Source organism: Saccopteryx bilineata, chromosome 2, assembly GCF_036850765.1.
Source record: "Saccopteryx bilineata isolate mSacBil1 chromosome 2, mSacBil1_pri_phased_curated, whole genome shotgun sequence".
NCBI lineage: Eukaryota > Metazoa > Chordata > Mammalia > Chiroptera > Emballonuridae > Saccopteryx > Saccopteryx bilineata.
This window is the reverse complement of record NC_089491.1, coordinates 376,011,117-376,026,222: the sequence shown is the minus strand read 5'-3', so window position 1 is coordinate 376,026,222 and position 15,106 is coordinate 376,011,117. Positions and strand designations below refer to the sequence as shown.

The window sequence follows — 15,106 nt, the reverse complement described above, 5'->3', positions numbered from 1 at the left end:
GGAGGATGGATGAGCAGGCAGTACCTGGTGAGCGCAGCTTGGTCTGGCTGGCGGAGCGCGAGAGGGGAAGGCTCTGTCGGAAGCGGTTCATCCTACTGAAGCCCAGAGGCAGCTCGGCCTCCGACATGGTCTCCAGCGACTCTGCTGAGGCGTAGGACAGCTTGGCCGCCTGGTCTGCCAGCCCAGGCTGGGCTCCCTGAGTGTGGCGTGAGCTGCGGGTCTGCAGGGGCAAGGCAGGCAAAAGGAACGGAGCATGAGTACTTCCCTCTGCCCTCTGCCCCCATCCAGGCCCGGGGAACCCCCACCAGCCAGCAACCGACACACACGCAGAAGGGTCTCCTGGACTCCAGGCTTGGCTGTGTGGCTGCAGGAGAGTTCCCAGCCTCTTGGGGCCTCTGCCTCCCTGGGACACCCAGTAGGTAAGGAGTGGGCAAAGGACGCAGGCACCCAGGGAAGCCAGACAAGAAGCCATCTGAACAGGAGCCATGGGCACGCCTGCTATTTTAAGCTTTGAAAAGACAACAGCACAAATTTGTCACCGAGGTGAGCAGCAGAATCGTTGAGCAAATTGGGGCATTAGTTCCAGACATTAATTAAGCGGAGGGTTTGTGAGTAGTGAATTTATCCATCGTGGAGTTCAGAGGGTTGGGTTGGGGGCACGAGACAGGCCCCAGGGAGAAAGCAAAGAGAGCTAGGACGCCAGGATCCCACCTCTTGGGGAGGGTGGGTATATAGGCCCTCACAGAGCTGGGCACAATGTCCTTGACTTTGAGTTACTGGAAAAACCATCCCAACACCCCCAAAAGCCAGCTGGACCCCAGTGTCAAACAGATGACTTGTCTATTACATGCAGTGCACATGCTAAGCCTGGTGTGATCCACATGCACTCCTGGCAGAAGTGCTAGGCCTTAGCACCTTTCTGCAAAGCAGGAGCTGCCACACAGCAGCTAGCCTTCCGGAAACACCTCCCTCGGAATCAGGCATAGCAGCTTTTTGTCCCAAAGCTACAGTTGAGGGTAACATCTGGCTGGGGCTAGAGAAGAGTGTCACCCAGTGGACCATTCCCTACTCCAGGAACAAATTGATTACTCTCTCAGTGGGGACAGAGTCACCCTGATTTCTACTGCACTTGAAGAGTCTCCTTTTGGCTGAAGGATAAGGCTGTCACTCAACCCATAGCTCCTGCCATTCTGCCCCGGCCTCTCCCTTCAAACCTGCTTGTTGTCAGAAACCCATTTATTTAAGGGAGTAAGATCATGTGTCAGATCTGCGGCAATATGTGCTATGTACATTATATACATATATTATCAGGAAAAAAATCATGTTGCACAATTCTATTTTTCTATAAAATAAATTGCCTATTTTAAACAACAAAGCACTCAAAGCCATTAACATTGGTTATCTCAGGGTTGAGACAGCTTTCTCTTTTCCACCAGTTTGCGTAACACCCTTGCACAGAGGCCAAGCTAATCTCTGTACCATTCACGATTTTAGTATACGTGCTGCCAAAGCGAGCACTCTCTTTTACTTTATACATTTTTCTGCTGGGTGAATGTTGCACAATCAGAATATATCCATTTTATAATTTAAAAAAAAAACAACCAATAAGTACCTCTAAAAAGGAATAATTTATTCTCCTCCCCAGTCCTCTTCTTCTTCAAATCCTGATTAACCCCTAATTAATCTCCATCTTCGTATTAACTTAATTTAATGTTGCAATCGGATTAATATTCTTGAAAAGAGACAGCATCTTCCTCTGATGGGCAATGTGCCCAGCTGTCCCCAAAGTGGCCTCAAGGGCTCAGGGATGTAGAAGGACAGATAGGGGGATCTTTGGGGTATCCAGCCTCAAGTACAATGCTTTGACCAGTAGGTGGACATGGGTCTGGGGAGGAGGAAGGCAGTGTAGGAACGGGGTAGGGGTGGGGGGACAGATTCCTGTGCCCAGACTTTGGACCCTACAGCTCAGATCTAGGCTGACCACCAATGTCAGCCTGTGCCCTTCTCTCTCACCTCAGCCGCAAGGCAGTGTGGGGAACCAGGTCTGGTCTGGTGGTCATGGGGTTGCCAGGCAACTGGAAGGTCAGTGTTTGCCCATTTGGTGTGGGTGAGGGGCTACAGAGTTCAGGCAGAACGAGCAGCTGGCAGGAATGGAGCGCAGGGGGTGACCACAGTGTTTTGGGGGCACAAGGAAGGTGCCAGTAAGAAGATGGACGAGGGGCCAGAAGGAAGAGGGGCAGGGATCTAGGGACTGCTGACTCCTGAAAAGGCAGGACCCTGCCCGGGGAGCCTCGAGGAAGAGATGCCCACATTCCCTGCCCCACCAGTTCCTATCTCCATCCTGGCTCCATGGGTACCTTCTAGTCTCACAGCCTTTGTAGAAAACCCCCTTGAGGAGAGAGAAAGCCTGTTTGCATTTCTCTCCTTCCATGGGGGAGACAACAGGGCAGAGGAAAGGGAAACATTCAGAAGGATTTCCCGACTAGGAAGGAGATGGCGAGAAAACAAAACAGGAATTCAAGCAGAGCTTCCCAAAGGTAGGACAGGGGCTGCCGCGGGAAGCAGCGCGCACCTGTCCCTGGAGGTGTTCCAGGGAGCCCACGAGTCCTGGTCTGCGATCAGGCAGAGGGAACCTTGAGTGGGGACCGTCAGACTAGGATCTGAGGTTCCCAAACACCCCACAAGCTGGGGCAGAATCATTTGCGAGCTTTAAAAAACACTTTCCAGGACCTCACCTTGACTGAATCAGAATCCCTGGGGGCATGCAAAATTTTTGACAAGTTCCCAAGGCGATTCGGATTTGGGAATCAAGTCAGCATCAGTGATTCTATATAATAGTGAATGAGGTAAGCCACCATGTAGGGCTCCCTGTGGGCTAGGCACTGTGCTTGGGATAGCAGTATCTTGTTCTCTCCTCACAACAGTGCCTCGATGCAGACTCTGTGCCATTTTACAGAGGAGAAACCAAGGCCCAGGGCATTATGTAACTTGCTTCAAGTCACCTAGCTAGTTAGCAGCAGACTGTAATTCACTGCCAGGTCATCTGGCTCTTGGGTTAAACCACTATACTTTACTGCCTCCTGCAGAAAGGCTATGCCTGATGTCATGAGTCTCTGATTCAAGGACATCTTCTCTCTGGGAGAATGCATGCAAACAAGATGCTTGGAGCAAAATGACACTTGGGGAGTCTGGGATGGACACCTCCCACCCCAGCATGATGCACGGACTTGAGACTCCAGGACACAAGCAGCAGTTTAACTTGTTTAAGCTCTGGGCCTGCATGCCAGGAAAGATGGAGGAGGCACCCCAGGGGTCCACAGGATGCCCTTGGAGGGGCAGACAGTTCCTCAGCTATAGAGTCCAGACTCCGGCGGAGGCAGGATGGCAACCACCCCTGAGCTTAGCCCTCCACATAGGCAACAAGTTTAGGTGTGCTGGGCTGTGAGTCTCTTGCCCAGCACTGACCAGCTCCCCAAAGTGGAAAGAACAGGATGGTGAACCCACCATAGTCACAAGGCCTCCCTGGAAGATGAAGTTCCAGTATCTGAGTTCAGAGAATAGGGCCCTCACCAAGATTATGGGGTCCAAGCCCCTGCCTCAGAGCCAACAGTCATGGCCTGGGAAAGCCTGAGTATCCCCAACACAGTGCCCCTGCAGGGGTAGCCCGAACTCCCACGCTGGATCCACAAGCCCGCGGCAGGAGAACCCAGACTCTCTCAAAGCGGCAGCCACAGCCTACAGCCCCAAAGCCCTCCGCCCACACCTGTGCAAAGCTTGTGCAGGGAGGGGCAGGGCGGGAGAGCACATGCAGTTGTCATGGGAGCAGAAGCACCACACACTGACCTTGAAACTCCAGTAGTTTGGCTGCTGATGGAAATAAGAGAAGAGATGGTTATGAGGGGTTGGGAGAGGAGAATAGGGGCAGGGGTGGGTTAGAGACCTTTGGAGCTCAGCACTCAGCCCTGGGACATGGGCCCTCCACCCTCCTAGGAGCAGGAAGGCAGCTATGCGTGGTAGATCCCATTCTCTACTGAGACCCAGATGGCCCCGAGCAGGCTCCAGGCCTGCTGGTGGGGGTGGGGAGAACCGTTCCAGATATTTACAAGCTATACATTCTAGTCACAGTAACTGTCCTCAGAGTTACAGGTGGAAAAAAGGCGCCGATGATGACCATGATCTAGGGAACCCAAGAGACCCTGGCAGAGATGAATCGGAGCCGCACGGTCAGAGAAAGGGCATCCGACTGTGGCAGGGCAGGGACAACTTCCTAGAAGAGGTGGCATTTAAGATAAGTCTTGAACAATGAGCAGCTCCGGTTGGGTGGGCGTGCTGAGCAGAGGGGATGGTGCGGGCAAGTGCCCTGGGGCAGGCAAGCGGAGAGCGTGGTGAAAGAATACTCAATTGTCCAGTTTTTTGGGGTGCAGGGCCTGGGAAAATAGTAGATTAGACTGCAAAAAGGGGGCTGGGGCCAGCTGAGTGGGCTTAAATGCAAAGTCAAATTATGTGAATTTAACAGATTGGATGAACAGAAAGCATCTAAGTGAAGCACAGTGAGGTCAGAACTGGATCCCAGGAGGGTTGATGGGGCAGGTAGTAGAAAGGGAGGCCTGGCACCCAGGCCAGGGCAGGGAGGCCTGTTAACATGACAGACCTGTACTATAGAGAAAGGTAGACAGATGCCAGTCACCTTAAGCACTGGTCAATGGATGGGAGTCATGGGCAACAGAGGGAGTTGGGGAGACTGGGAGCATGGGCAACACCCTGGGGCTGGACAGATGAGAGGAAGGCTCCTTGCACCCCTAGAATGGGAGGGGCTCAAAATCCCCCTCACTCACAATAACCTAGAGTCACCCTGCCTTCCCTGGAGGCCAGAAGGCCCTTTCAGATTGCTAAGGACAGAAAGGAATGGCCCGGGGGCCTGGCTGGTTCTTGGCAAAGCTGAGGGCACCCTGCTGATCAGTGCCAGCCTCAGCAGGAAGACAAGAGGCAGCAGATGGCCTGGCCCTGGGGTGCCTGGCACCAGCAAACAAGATTCTCCAAGCCTCAGAGCCACTGGCAGAGGACAGGGACACTGAGGGCCCCCAATGGGAGAAGAATACAACATCAAGACATCCTGGGCCAGCAGCATGCTTTAATGACAAAGAGGAGCTGGACAGGGGCTGAGTGGAGGGGCTCTGCTGGATGGAGGCTTTCCCTGAGCCAGACCTTTAGAGTGCGGGTGATGCCCGCTAGTGCTGGGATGCAGAGGTTCACTCTCCAGGGCTACTACCATTTATCCCCATCTGAGCCACAATCCCCAGCTCTCCCTCTGGCACTGGCTCCCAGAGATGCAAAAAATAGTAACATGGTAGGCGGGGGGAGGAGATAGCAAAGTCTGTGCCCTAGCCAGTGCCTGGAACAATCCATGGACACATGCCACCCCCATGGGTGCCAGGGGATGCCCACAGGTGCTGAGGGGAGGGAGGGGAAGGGGCTCTTGTCACAGCTGCCTGTGGCCTTGGGAAACAAGGGTAGCAAAGGGACTGGGCACGTGGAGGACAGGCATAGCCAGGCAGAGGGACGGGAAGGTTTATGATGAGAGTCATGTCTGCAGCCCCAGTGGTGATGGAAGGCTCTGCAGAGACAGCTGCTGTCCCTCAGCCACCACCATCATTACCCTGGGTACACACAGGCCACCTACAGCACCCCACAGCACACAGGTCCCATGCTGTGCCCATGAACAGACTGTTAAACATCCTTGATAAGGACAGCAACACAAGCACACCCAGAACAACAAAACACACCCCAAAAGGACAAAACAAAGCCCCAAAGGCTTCTTGGACAGAAGCCCTCCATAGACAGAAACAACCCCAGAAGCAAACAAACACAGAGACAAAGATCTTCATATGCAGACCACCCCTACTCATACACAAACACGCACCCCCCCCCCACAGGACTCTGATGTGCTCACACACTGCCACACGCGCCACTCCAGTCCCAAACACAGAGGTACTGGCATCGCTCATAGCCCCAATGTCTCCCAGAGTCAGAGAAACACACAGCGCCATGGATATTCACATGTATGTACACAAACACACACCAGATGCAGAAACACACCAAGCCATACACACACACATACAAAGAGAAAGCCTCATCCCTCCTTCCCTGCACTAGCTAGGTCAGGTGCCTCTGGCCACCTCAGCCATTGTCCCATGCCTATGATGTCCCAGACATCATGTGTCAGGTAGCTGCACTTTCGATTCAAAAGAGGCAGAAGATGCCCCACCCTCATCAAGTCCCCCCCCCCATGTGAACACATCCAATTCAGTATGTGCAGATGGCTGGGGCCCACCTCATGCCTCTGGGAGGGAGACAGGGATGGGACCTGTGTACAGCCACACTGGCTGTGCCCTCAACATGGACCTGCCTCGGGGTCCCAAGGCTGGGAACATCCATGGACAGGCAGACCTGCAATATGCAGGCCCCACGCTGAGCCCATGCACACACTTACAAGCTGAGGCCAGGGGAAAGAACTGAGTGGCATCAGTGCCACGGGAAAGGCCAGCCCAAACCCCACTAGAGGGGAAAGATGGAAGAGCTGCTTTGTATGTGCTTAGCAAACTTGGAGTGAGGCTGCAGTCAGAGACCTGGAACTCTGGGCTCTGGCCTGTGGAGCACACTGAGTGGAGCCTGCCCACCCTCCTCTCTGGAAAGTGGAAATAATGATCCTCTTTCACGTCGGTCCCACCAGGAATGAGAGTCTCCTGGCAACTCAGTGTCCTTGGAGGGGGGAAACCCAGGAGAGGTCCTTGGGGATGCCGTCCATCCCCTGTCTCTCTTTCCAGGATGTTAACCCTGTGGGACATCCTTGGGTGACAGAGGCCTTCTCCCCTGTTCAACAAAGGGGGCTCTCCCCATCCAACCTCTAGCACCCTTTACCTCCTCACCCTTTTCCCGGTTGTCTGATCCCCCTGCCATGCCCATCACAGTGCCTGGCATATAGTAGGCTCTCAACAGATATCTAACCATTAATCAATGCCAAGAAAATGGGACCAGCCCAAGGGAGGAGGGCAATGTCTCTCGATACTCTCATCTGGTCCCACTCCCTCCGCCTCCTGGCACCCAGTACTGCTCAGCCTTCTGGGTCCTTTCCGTGGGGATATCCCAACACTAAACCCCCCCTGGAAGGAGGGCAGAGGACAGGAAGGGCCCAGAAGAGGTCTGGCTCCCCAGTCCAACCCAAAACCTCCCATACCAGGCAGAGCTGTCTTCCTCCCTCTAGTCAGGGAGGGGTCTCCCCTTCCCAGTAGACAGTGAGAAGGCAAAATAAAGGATTGAGTAGGAGAGACCCTGCCGCCCAGGGAAGAATCTTACAGGGCCAGGTAAAATATCAGGTGTTCTAACAGGATATGATGGAAGCCCTCCATCCACTTCCAGCCACTCTCTAGGGACAAGGCTTTCGGAAATGGGGGAAGGGCTGCTCCAAGACCCAAAGAAGGAAGGCCAGGGAGTCCGCAAACTCCCCTGAGAGAAGTGGACATAGCTTTTTCCCTCTGAGGGCTGCGGAGTTAACTCCCTCCCTCTCCCACCCCAGGGGCCCTCAGTGGGATTCTTCCTTCCCTGGCAGCTGGTCCCTTCTCACGGCTGTTCCCTGAGAGGGCGGGGTTGCGCCCCCTGGGCGCCTAAGCCCGGCCAGACAGCTGAGGTCTTGCCCCTCCCCAGGGCAGGAAGAAGTCTCCTGTACCCTAGGTGACTGTGGGACTCCTTGACCTCGAGCCTCTAGACGCATCCTCCAGGAAGGGCGGACAACCAGTGGTCTCAACCCCCCCCCCTTAATCCCCCGGCTCCTCGTTCAACGGCGCACACACCCACCTCTCAACTCGTGTGAACACGCGTCCACGTAAACACCCGTACCCCTAGGCTGGGGCTACGTAAGGCGCCCCGAGGGCGCCACCTCCCCCAGCAACGCACTTGCACGACCCTTCCCCAGGTATGCCCCTTGACACTCACCTCCTGCCCCATCCCAACGCAGTGGGGGTGGGTGGGAGGGAGCCCGAAGTACCTGCACTGCGCCGGGGGTGAGGACGCACCCCGAGAAGGTCACGACTTTCCCAGGTTGGGGGAAGGGGCGCCCACCGCCCATTGAGGTGGGGGCTCGGCCCACCCGGAAGGCTGCGAACGCGGTGGGGGAGGGAAGGGGGCGTTTCTCAGAGATCCGGAACCGCACCAGCCTGCGCACCCCCACCCCCGGACGTACCCTCGATGCCGCAGAGTAGCCCCCTATCTCCGTATCCCCCGCTCCCAGCAGAGCCCGAGGCGGCGACCCCAACCCCTGCAGCCGCACCGCTCCCCCTTACCTGAGGCCACAGGTGTAAGTGCGGGGCCCTCAGCCCCAGGTCCCGCGTTGGGCGGGGGAGGGAGGGCGGCCCCTACTCCCACCCGCCCAGCCTCTCCCCTCCCCCGGCCACCTCCGCAGCTGCCGCCGCCGCTGCCGGTGCCCTTTGCTGCAATGCGAGAGCCGCCGCCGCCGCCGCCGCCGAGCGGGCCCGGGCCCCGGTCGCCTCGGTAACCACGACTCCACCTGGCGCGGCGCGGCGCGCGGCCGTGCACATCCTCTCTGCGGCCCCCTCCCCCGGCGCGGCCCCGCGGGCGCAGCCCCGCGGAGGAGCGGCCCAGGCTAGTGGCTGCGTCGCCGCGGTCACCCGATACTCCGGCCCTCCGCCCAGGACTCGGGTTGCAGAAGGAGGGAGGGAGGTTAGACAGCCTAGTGGAAGTGGGGGAGGGGCTGCGGTTGGGAATCCAACCTCTGTTCCTCTCCCAGGGTCCTCTCCAGGTCCCCACCCCCAAAGGTCTGGGGAGGAGAGTGTCCTGCCTCCTGACCGCCACCCTGTGGGTTCACAGCCTCTCCCCACCAGTCCGCAGTGCCCCATTGCCCTGATAGTTCTGCCATGACTCAATTCCCAGTCACGTCTGGGAGGCCCAGGACGCCTGTTTCCTTGATGGCTTCTGATCCTGCTCTGCTGTGTGACTCTGGCATTTGCTGAACGTCTCTGGTCCTGCATTTTACAAAGGAGGAGCCTCAGATTCAGCCATGGGGAAGGGAAAGTGTTTGATAAGCACGAAGTATCAAGTGATGACAAAATCTTGGGCACAGCCACTTTGCTCAAATTCCAAGGTTCTGGGGCAAGGGTCCCTTAAAGCTCTCCTCTTTCATCAGAGCAGAAGTGGGCAGGCCTACAAACCCTTGTCTCAGGACAGCTGTGCTCCCCAAGTCCAGCCTCCCACCTCTTTGTCACCCCAATCATATCTAACCCCAGGACACTCCATCTAGGGAGGCCTCTGCGTGCCCCCGGCACAGGGTACCTGTCCTCTGGCTCGTCACTGTTCCTGCCCCAGACCTATTTTGGCTTCATGTGCCCTTGGCCACTCAGGACAAGTCTGTCCCACTTGCCATCCAGTCTTGGGGGCAGACACATCTTTGTTCCCTGAAGTCCCATCAAGATGGGGCAGACTGCCTGAAAAGGAAGTGGGCTGAATGCCTTATGAGTGATGCCAAGCCATACCAATCTGTTGCTAAACTTGAGTTCTCTCAGCTAAAACATCAGTGCTCTGCCCTGGCCCAGTCGCTCGGTTGGTTAGAGCATCGTCCCCATTTGCGAAAGGTTGCAGGTTTATTCTCTCCAGTTAGGGTGTATGCAGGAACAGATAGATGTTTCCGTATCTCTCTCTCCCTTTCTCCCTTCCTCTCTCCCAAAAAATTAAAAAATACTTAAAAAAAAAAAAAAAGGTGCTCAGAGTCTTGTCCTTCCTTAGGCTGTCACATTTTTATTTCTAATTCTTAAAGCCAAGACTTGCGGCCCCTTCCCAAGAGGAGCCAGGTGTGTGAGGAAGTGAAACTGGCACCGACGCCACCCATGGGCTCCTCTGCCTCTACACCTCCTCTGCCTCCTAAAGCTAAACATCAAATCCAGCCCGCTAGGGGCTGCCCTGCCTCCTTGCAACTCTGACTCCCTGACCCCTCCCATCCATTTGGACCTCAGATGCCTAATTTGCTCCCAATGTAATATGCTAGCCCTGTCTAAGTGTGCCCCTGTCTAAGACAAGATTTATCTTCTCATCAGGGAAACTGAGGCTTGGTGGGGAAGCAAGAAACAACTTCAGAACAAATGGCCAGGTGCCAATGTCTTCTTAAAATTTTGAAACTAAGCCTTGAACATAGCAAGAAGGCTAGGAGAGAGACATCCTAAAGAACTCCTGATGGTAGGGCATCAGGGAAGGCTGGTTCTGCTCGGAGACGGAAGGGTGGGGTGAGGACAGGGGAATGCGATGATGTTCAGTGGTGTGGGAATTAAGTTCAGGGCATAAAAGACTCCTGAAAACCAATGAGGTGAGGGTGGGGAAGGGACTCCTGTTTGAAGGAAAAAAGAACATAAAAAAATTTTTTTTCCCCAAAATCTGAGTATTCCCTCTCAAAAAATTCCTTTCCCAAAGCCAAACCTTGCCACAGGTTTGGGAAGGAAGTGGTAGGATTTATCAATCAGGGGGAGAATACTGGGCATGAGACTCTCTTGAAAATGAGAGACTTCTACCTAAGAGAAAGGGATGCAAAATAAAACTCCTGGATATTCCCCCCTCCAAGAAAATTCCTCCCCAAAGCCAAACTCCGCCATGAGTTTGGGGTTGGGGTGGAGGTGGGTGACTCACCTGGGCCGGCTGGCCAGCCCCGGAGGGGGCGGAGTCGCCATGGAGGTGGGAGCAGAGGGAGCTGAGAAGGCACACAGGGTCCACGGTCCAGCCGCCAACCTGTGTGTGCGAAGCGGGGGGACACCCCATTAGGGGGAGCGGGCAAGAGCCGCTGGAGGGCTGGGACAGGCAGGAAGGGGCATTCTTTCCCACCAGGAAGGGACCCTGCAACACTGCCTATCTCCTTAGAGAGGCTGGGTCTGTAACTAGAGCCCTTGGTCTGTTTCTGCATGTTTCTCTCCTGTCAGCCTTGGGGCTTCCTGAGCCCAGGGCAGAAGTTTCTCCATTGGATACTCTTAAGGTCTTTTTCTTCATTTCTTGACCACCTCCTTGTGCCCTCTGCCAGGGAGCTCCCCTCTTCTCCCATCCTCCAGCTCTTCTTTCCCTCCTCACTGAGAGGTCCCTTGCTATCCCACAGAGATGAGAACCGTCAGCAGGGTCCTTGCCCCAGGTTCCCCTCTCCCCAGTGCCCCTGTCTTCCCAACCATCACAGAGCAAACAACTCTTCCTCTCCTCCGGGCCACACTACACCTAAGGCTCAAAGCCCATCTCCTCTGCTTCCTCCAGGACTTCCCCCACGGCCCTCTCTCCCCTCTCCTGCCCAGCATCTTCAGCTTCACTCATCTTCATTCATTCCGCAAATGTTTACTGAGCCAGCTCTGGGCTCAGACACTGAGCACTCCATGGCGAGCAAATCTAGTGAATCGGCTGTAGGTCTTACCCACTTATGCTCTAAGGAAGGGAATGAATGAGCTGATGAATAAAGAAATGCATTTGAGTGAGTGGCTGTGCTTTGATTCATTTACTAAGTATTTACTGAGTACCTACTTGATACCAAAGAACGTGATAGACACGGATGAGGCCCTTAAACATGCCCACATCTTCTCTCACAGGCCTGGTGCCCCTTGTACCCAATACCGGGCTGTCTTCACCTTTTCCTGGCCAAACCCCCCCAGACAGGTCTGCCACCAAGGGTCCTGTTCCTTCATCCCCTTCAGTCCCCTCTGAAACCAGCCATTACCTCATAGCACCTCAAGAAATGAGTTCTCAGTCCTCTGGACCCACAGATCCCGGCCTATCACAATGGTTGTTTCTCTCCCCACCCCTCCTAACTTCTGAAGTACAGGGAACCCTTCTGCTGGGCCTTCCTCTGCTCTCTCAGATGCAGACCTGTTCCCAGTCCCCCTCCTCCAACTGTCATGAGCCCTCTCCCCTCTTGACTCCATTCTGCCTTGGTGGCCACGCTATGCTCCGGCTCCCACTTCCATTCTGATTGATTATGCTCGACCCTTCTCCTGAAGCTGTGGTCCCGTCAGAGTCCTGAACTGTACAGATAGTACTTAGTGGACATCCCATGAATACCCTACCACTCCTCAGACTCTTCTTCTTTTTCCTGCCCCCCCAATCTTCCCTCCCAACTCTCATTTCTCCCCAAGGCACCAACATCAGTGTCACCCACGTTTCTGTCTTTGCCTCCTAGATCTAGACAGCAAACAAGCCTTGTTCAGTCCTTCCTCCAACCTCCCATGCTTTTCCCCTTGTCCTCCATGACACACTTTCTTCTTCCTCTCCTTTTCCTGCCTCTAGCTCCCCTTCTGCCCCTCCTCTTTACCATGAAAAACAATCACAGCCCTTCTAGCCACCACATGTGACCCCACATTTCCAGTCTGCCCACATATCCCCCCACCCTGAGCCTTCTTCACCAGCCACGTGGACCTCTGCACCAGCCCGCAAACCAACTATGCTCAAGTCGATGCTCCCGTCCCCTTCCCAACACCTTCTAGAACAACATTCTCTTTCTTGATGCTTCATCAGTCCTTTTTCATCCTTCCAAACCTAGTTTAGGTACCTCCTCTTCCAGGAAGCTTTTCTTGGCCAGGCCTGCCCACCTGATATACCCTCCCCCAAACCTTGCCTCACTGACTGTGCCCCTCATATTCAGATTTAACCATCCTTTAACCCCATCCAGATGCCAGATGCCCATGCTCCCTCCTCCCAAGCCAGAGCAAACAGAGGGAACCCACAAAGGGGGAAATCCCTGAGAGTGGGAGTCATATCTCCATCTGTAGCTCTCCCTTATTCCAACTAGAACTCGGATCCTAAGGGAACTCTGGAGCGAGGCTAAGGCAAAAGCCAGACGGAACTGGAGGTGACATCAGGGGGCAGGAAAGGTACCTGGTTATTCCCTGCAGTGAGTATGGGGTAAGGACACTCTTCCCCTTCCCTAGCCAGCAGTACCTTGAAAGAAGGGACAGAGCAAGACAGGCATGGGAGCAGGGACTGAGAGCCCGAGCCTCAACTGAAAGGATGCTGATAGGATGTGCCCCCGGGTCCCTTCTTCCAGAGTGGACAACGCCTGAGTCTCAGGAGCCATCAGAGAACCTCACCAACGTGGGACCATAAGCAGAAGGCTAGTCCCAGGAAAAAACTCTCCTACAGACAAGAAGGTCATACTTGGATGGAGAGATGCATCCGGGAACCCAGGGATCTGGGAGAGGTTGGCAAGGGAAGCATCTCCGCTCTCCAGTATAGAAGGGGACAGGACAGGCCCTGGACCAGAGGCAGGAGCCCCAACTCTTCCCTAAGCCTTACTGGTGGTGGGAGAGAAACCAAGGCACAGAGAGAGATGGCCAGTAGCTCAAAGTTACAGAGTCTTGGGGAAAGGATTGGGGTGGGGGGCTCTTGCAAGGGCTGGGGCACATCAGATCCAGTGTACTGAGGCTCCCCCAGGGCCATATCACAGAGATGCCGACCCCCAAGTGTCTCAACTCTGCCACTGAATGGACACTCAGGTTCAGAACAGTCAGTCCCCAACGTGTCCCCTCTTCCACCCCACTGCTCCCTTGGCCTCCAAGGCACATCTTCCTGCCCCTCTACCCAGCCCAACAGCCTGGCTCAGAGACTGGACTCTGCCCAATCCCGCGCTCCAAATTCCAGGACTGCAAGTAGATGGCTGGAGGCTGGGCCGGCCCCCATCCCTCCTCCCCAGGCTCCAGAAAAGGCCAACAGGGGCAACTGCCCGACTCTTCTGTTCTTCCCTCACTGCTCCAACCGCCTCTCACAATCATCGGATGAGCCTGGGGCAGGGAGCACGAGGTCAGACTCCCCGCCCACAGGCCCACCCCCTCTATCGGCTGCCCCAGCCTGCAGCCAGACCCCACTCACCTGCTCCCGCATCCTGTCCTGCTGACCTCGAAGGGCCAGGGCGTGCTGGGGGTACTTGCTCTTCAGGTGGTCCATGAAGGCATCGCGCTTGCGGTCGGCGTCCGCCTTCTGGAGCCCGCTGAGCGCCTCCAGGCTCTGGGCTGCGATCACCGTGTGCCGGCGCTCGGATGTGTGCACCAGCCCCACGTTGGAGAAGCGCCGGCCCCCGCCGCCCCCGCTGCCCCCGCCCCCCAGGGTCCGGTACTCCCGCGGGTACTCGGCATCGTCCGCAGACAGCATGGGGGGGCTGCTCCGCTCCGGATCTGTGAGAGGGGAGAGGGGACACGGCGGGGTCACTGTGCGCCCGGCCTGGGGCTGCCCAGCCCCAACCCGTGTCACTGCGGGGAGGGGAGGGGCGGGGACTGGGAACTGCAGAGAGGGGCCTGGGGAGGCAGGTGCTGCCTACCTCCACCTCGAGGACAAGAGGAGGAGACGGGGCTGGCGTGGAGAGTAATATGGTGTCAAGAAGTGTGGAGAGCGAGGGCGGGGTCCGCCTTCCTGTTCTGTGGGCGGGTTCAGAGGGATAGCTGCAGGTGAGGAGCTGTCCTTTGAGGCCAAAGAGGGTTTGGAAGCTGGGGTCCTGGACACCTTTCTAACCACACATTCCCCTTCCTCCTTCTTAGTGCTGGTGTGAATGGGTGAGGGAAGGGGAGTTTCCTTCTAGATGTTTCCTGAAAGATGGAGAAAGAATCCTGCGCTGCTTGCCTTTTAAGAGCGTCCTATGAGAGGTGGGGTAACCCCAGCCTCCTCCCTCAGACTAGCATGGCCGGGACACTCTTGTCCTAAAGGCTGGGGACTGGATTGGAAAGGGGTCAGGGCCAGGATATGTGGGGGGTATGAAGTCAAAGGTTACATGTGGGGATTTCCAAGGATATGGGGTCCAGGGACTGGGGCAGGAGACCCTCTTCCCCCTCCCTTCCCAGAGACAAACAGATGGACAGACAGGAGAGTCTGGGCACAGAGAGGACAGTGAGAGATGGATTTGGCACAAACTCAAAGCAGAAAGAAAGCAGACAGAACAACTGCAGCCCTCCTCCTGGGACCCTCCCCACCTTTCCCCATTCTGTCTTCAGTCTCCTCTCTGAACATTCACACACAGGTGCAAGACCTACAAGGGACGCACAGGGGACAAAGGACAGTACAGAAGCGAGAAGAAGAGAGGCCGGGGGTTGAGGTCCTC

General features: G+C 55.8%; 1 protein-coding gene across 4 annotated transcripts in view; it reads right to left on the bottom strand.

Moving 5' to 3' along the window:
- The window catches only part of SRCIN1 (SRC kinase signaling inhibitor 1), a 71,709-nt gene that overhangs the window by 29,649 nt on the left and 26,954 nt on the right, over window positions 1-15,106 (bottom strand). For 3 of the 4 annotated variants that reach the window (XM_066263796.1, XM_066263799.1, XM_066263797.1), the window contains exons 2-5: window positions 13,888-14,189; window positions 10,684-10,782; window positions 3,844-3,867; window positions 25-220 (exon numbers count right to left, since the gene is read on the bottom strand). In XM_066263796.1, coding sequence (XP_066119893.1) covers window positions 25-220; window positions 3,844-3,867; window positions 10,684-10,782; window positions 13,888-14,189 — 621 coding nt within the window. The remainder of the gene's footprint in view (window positions 1-24; window positions 221-3,843; window positions 3,868-10,683; window positions 10,783-13,887; window positions 14,190-15,106) is intronic. The other variant, XM_066263800.1, reaches the window with a different exon arrangement.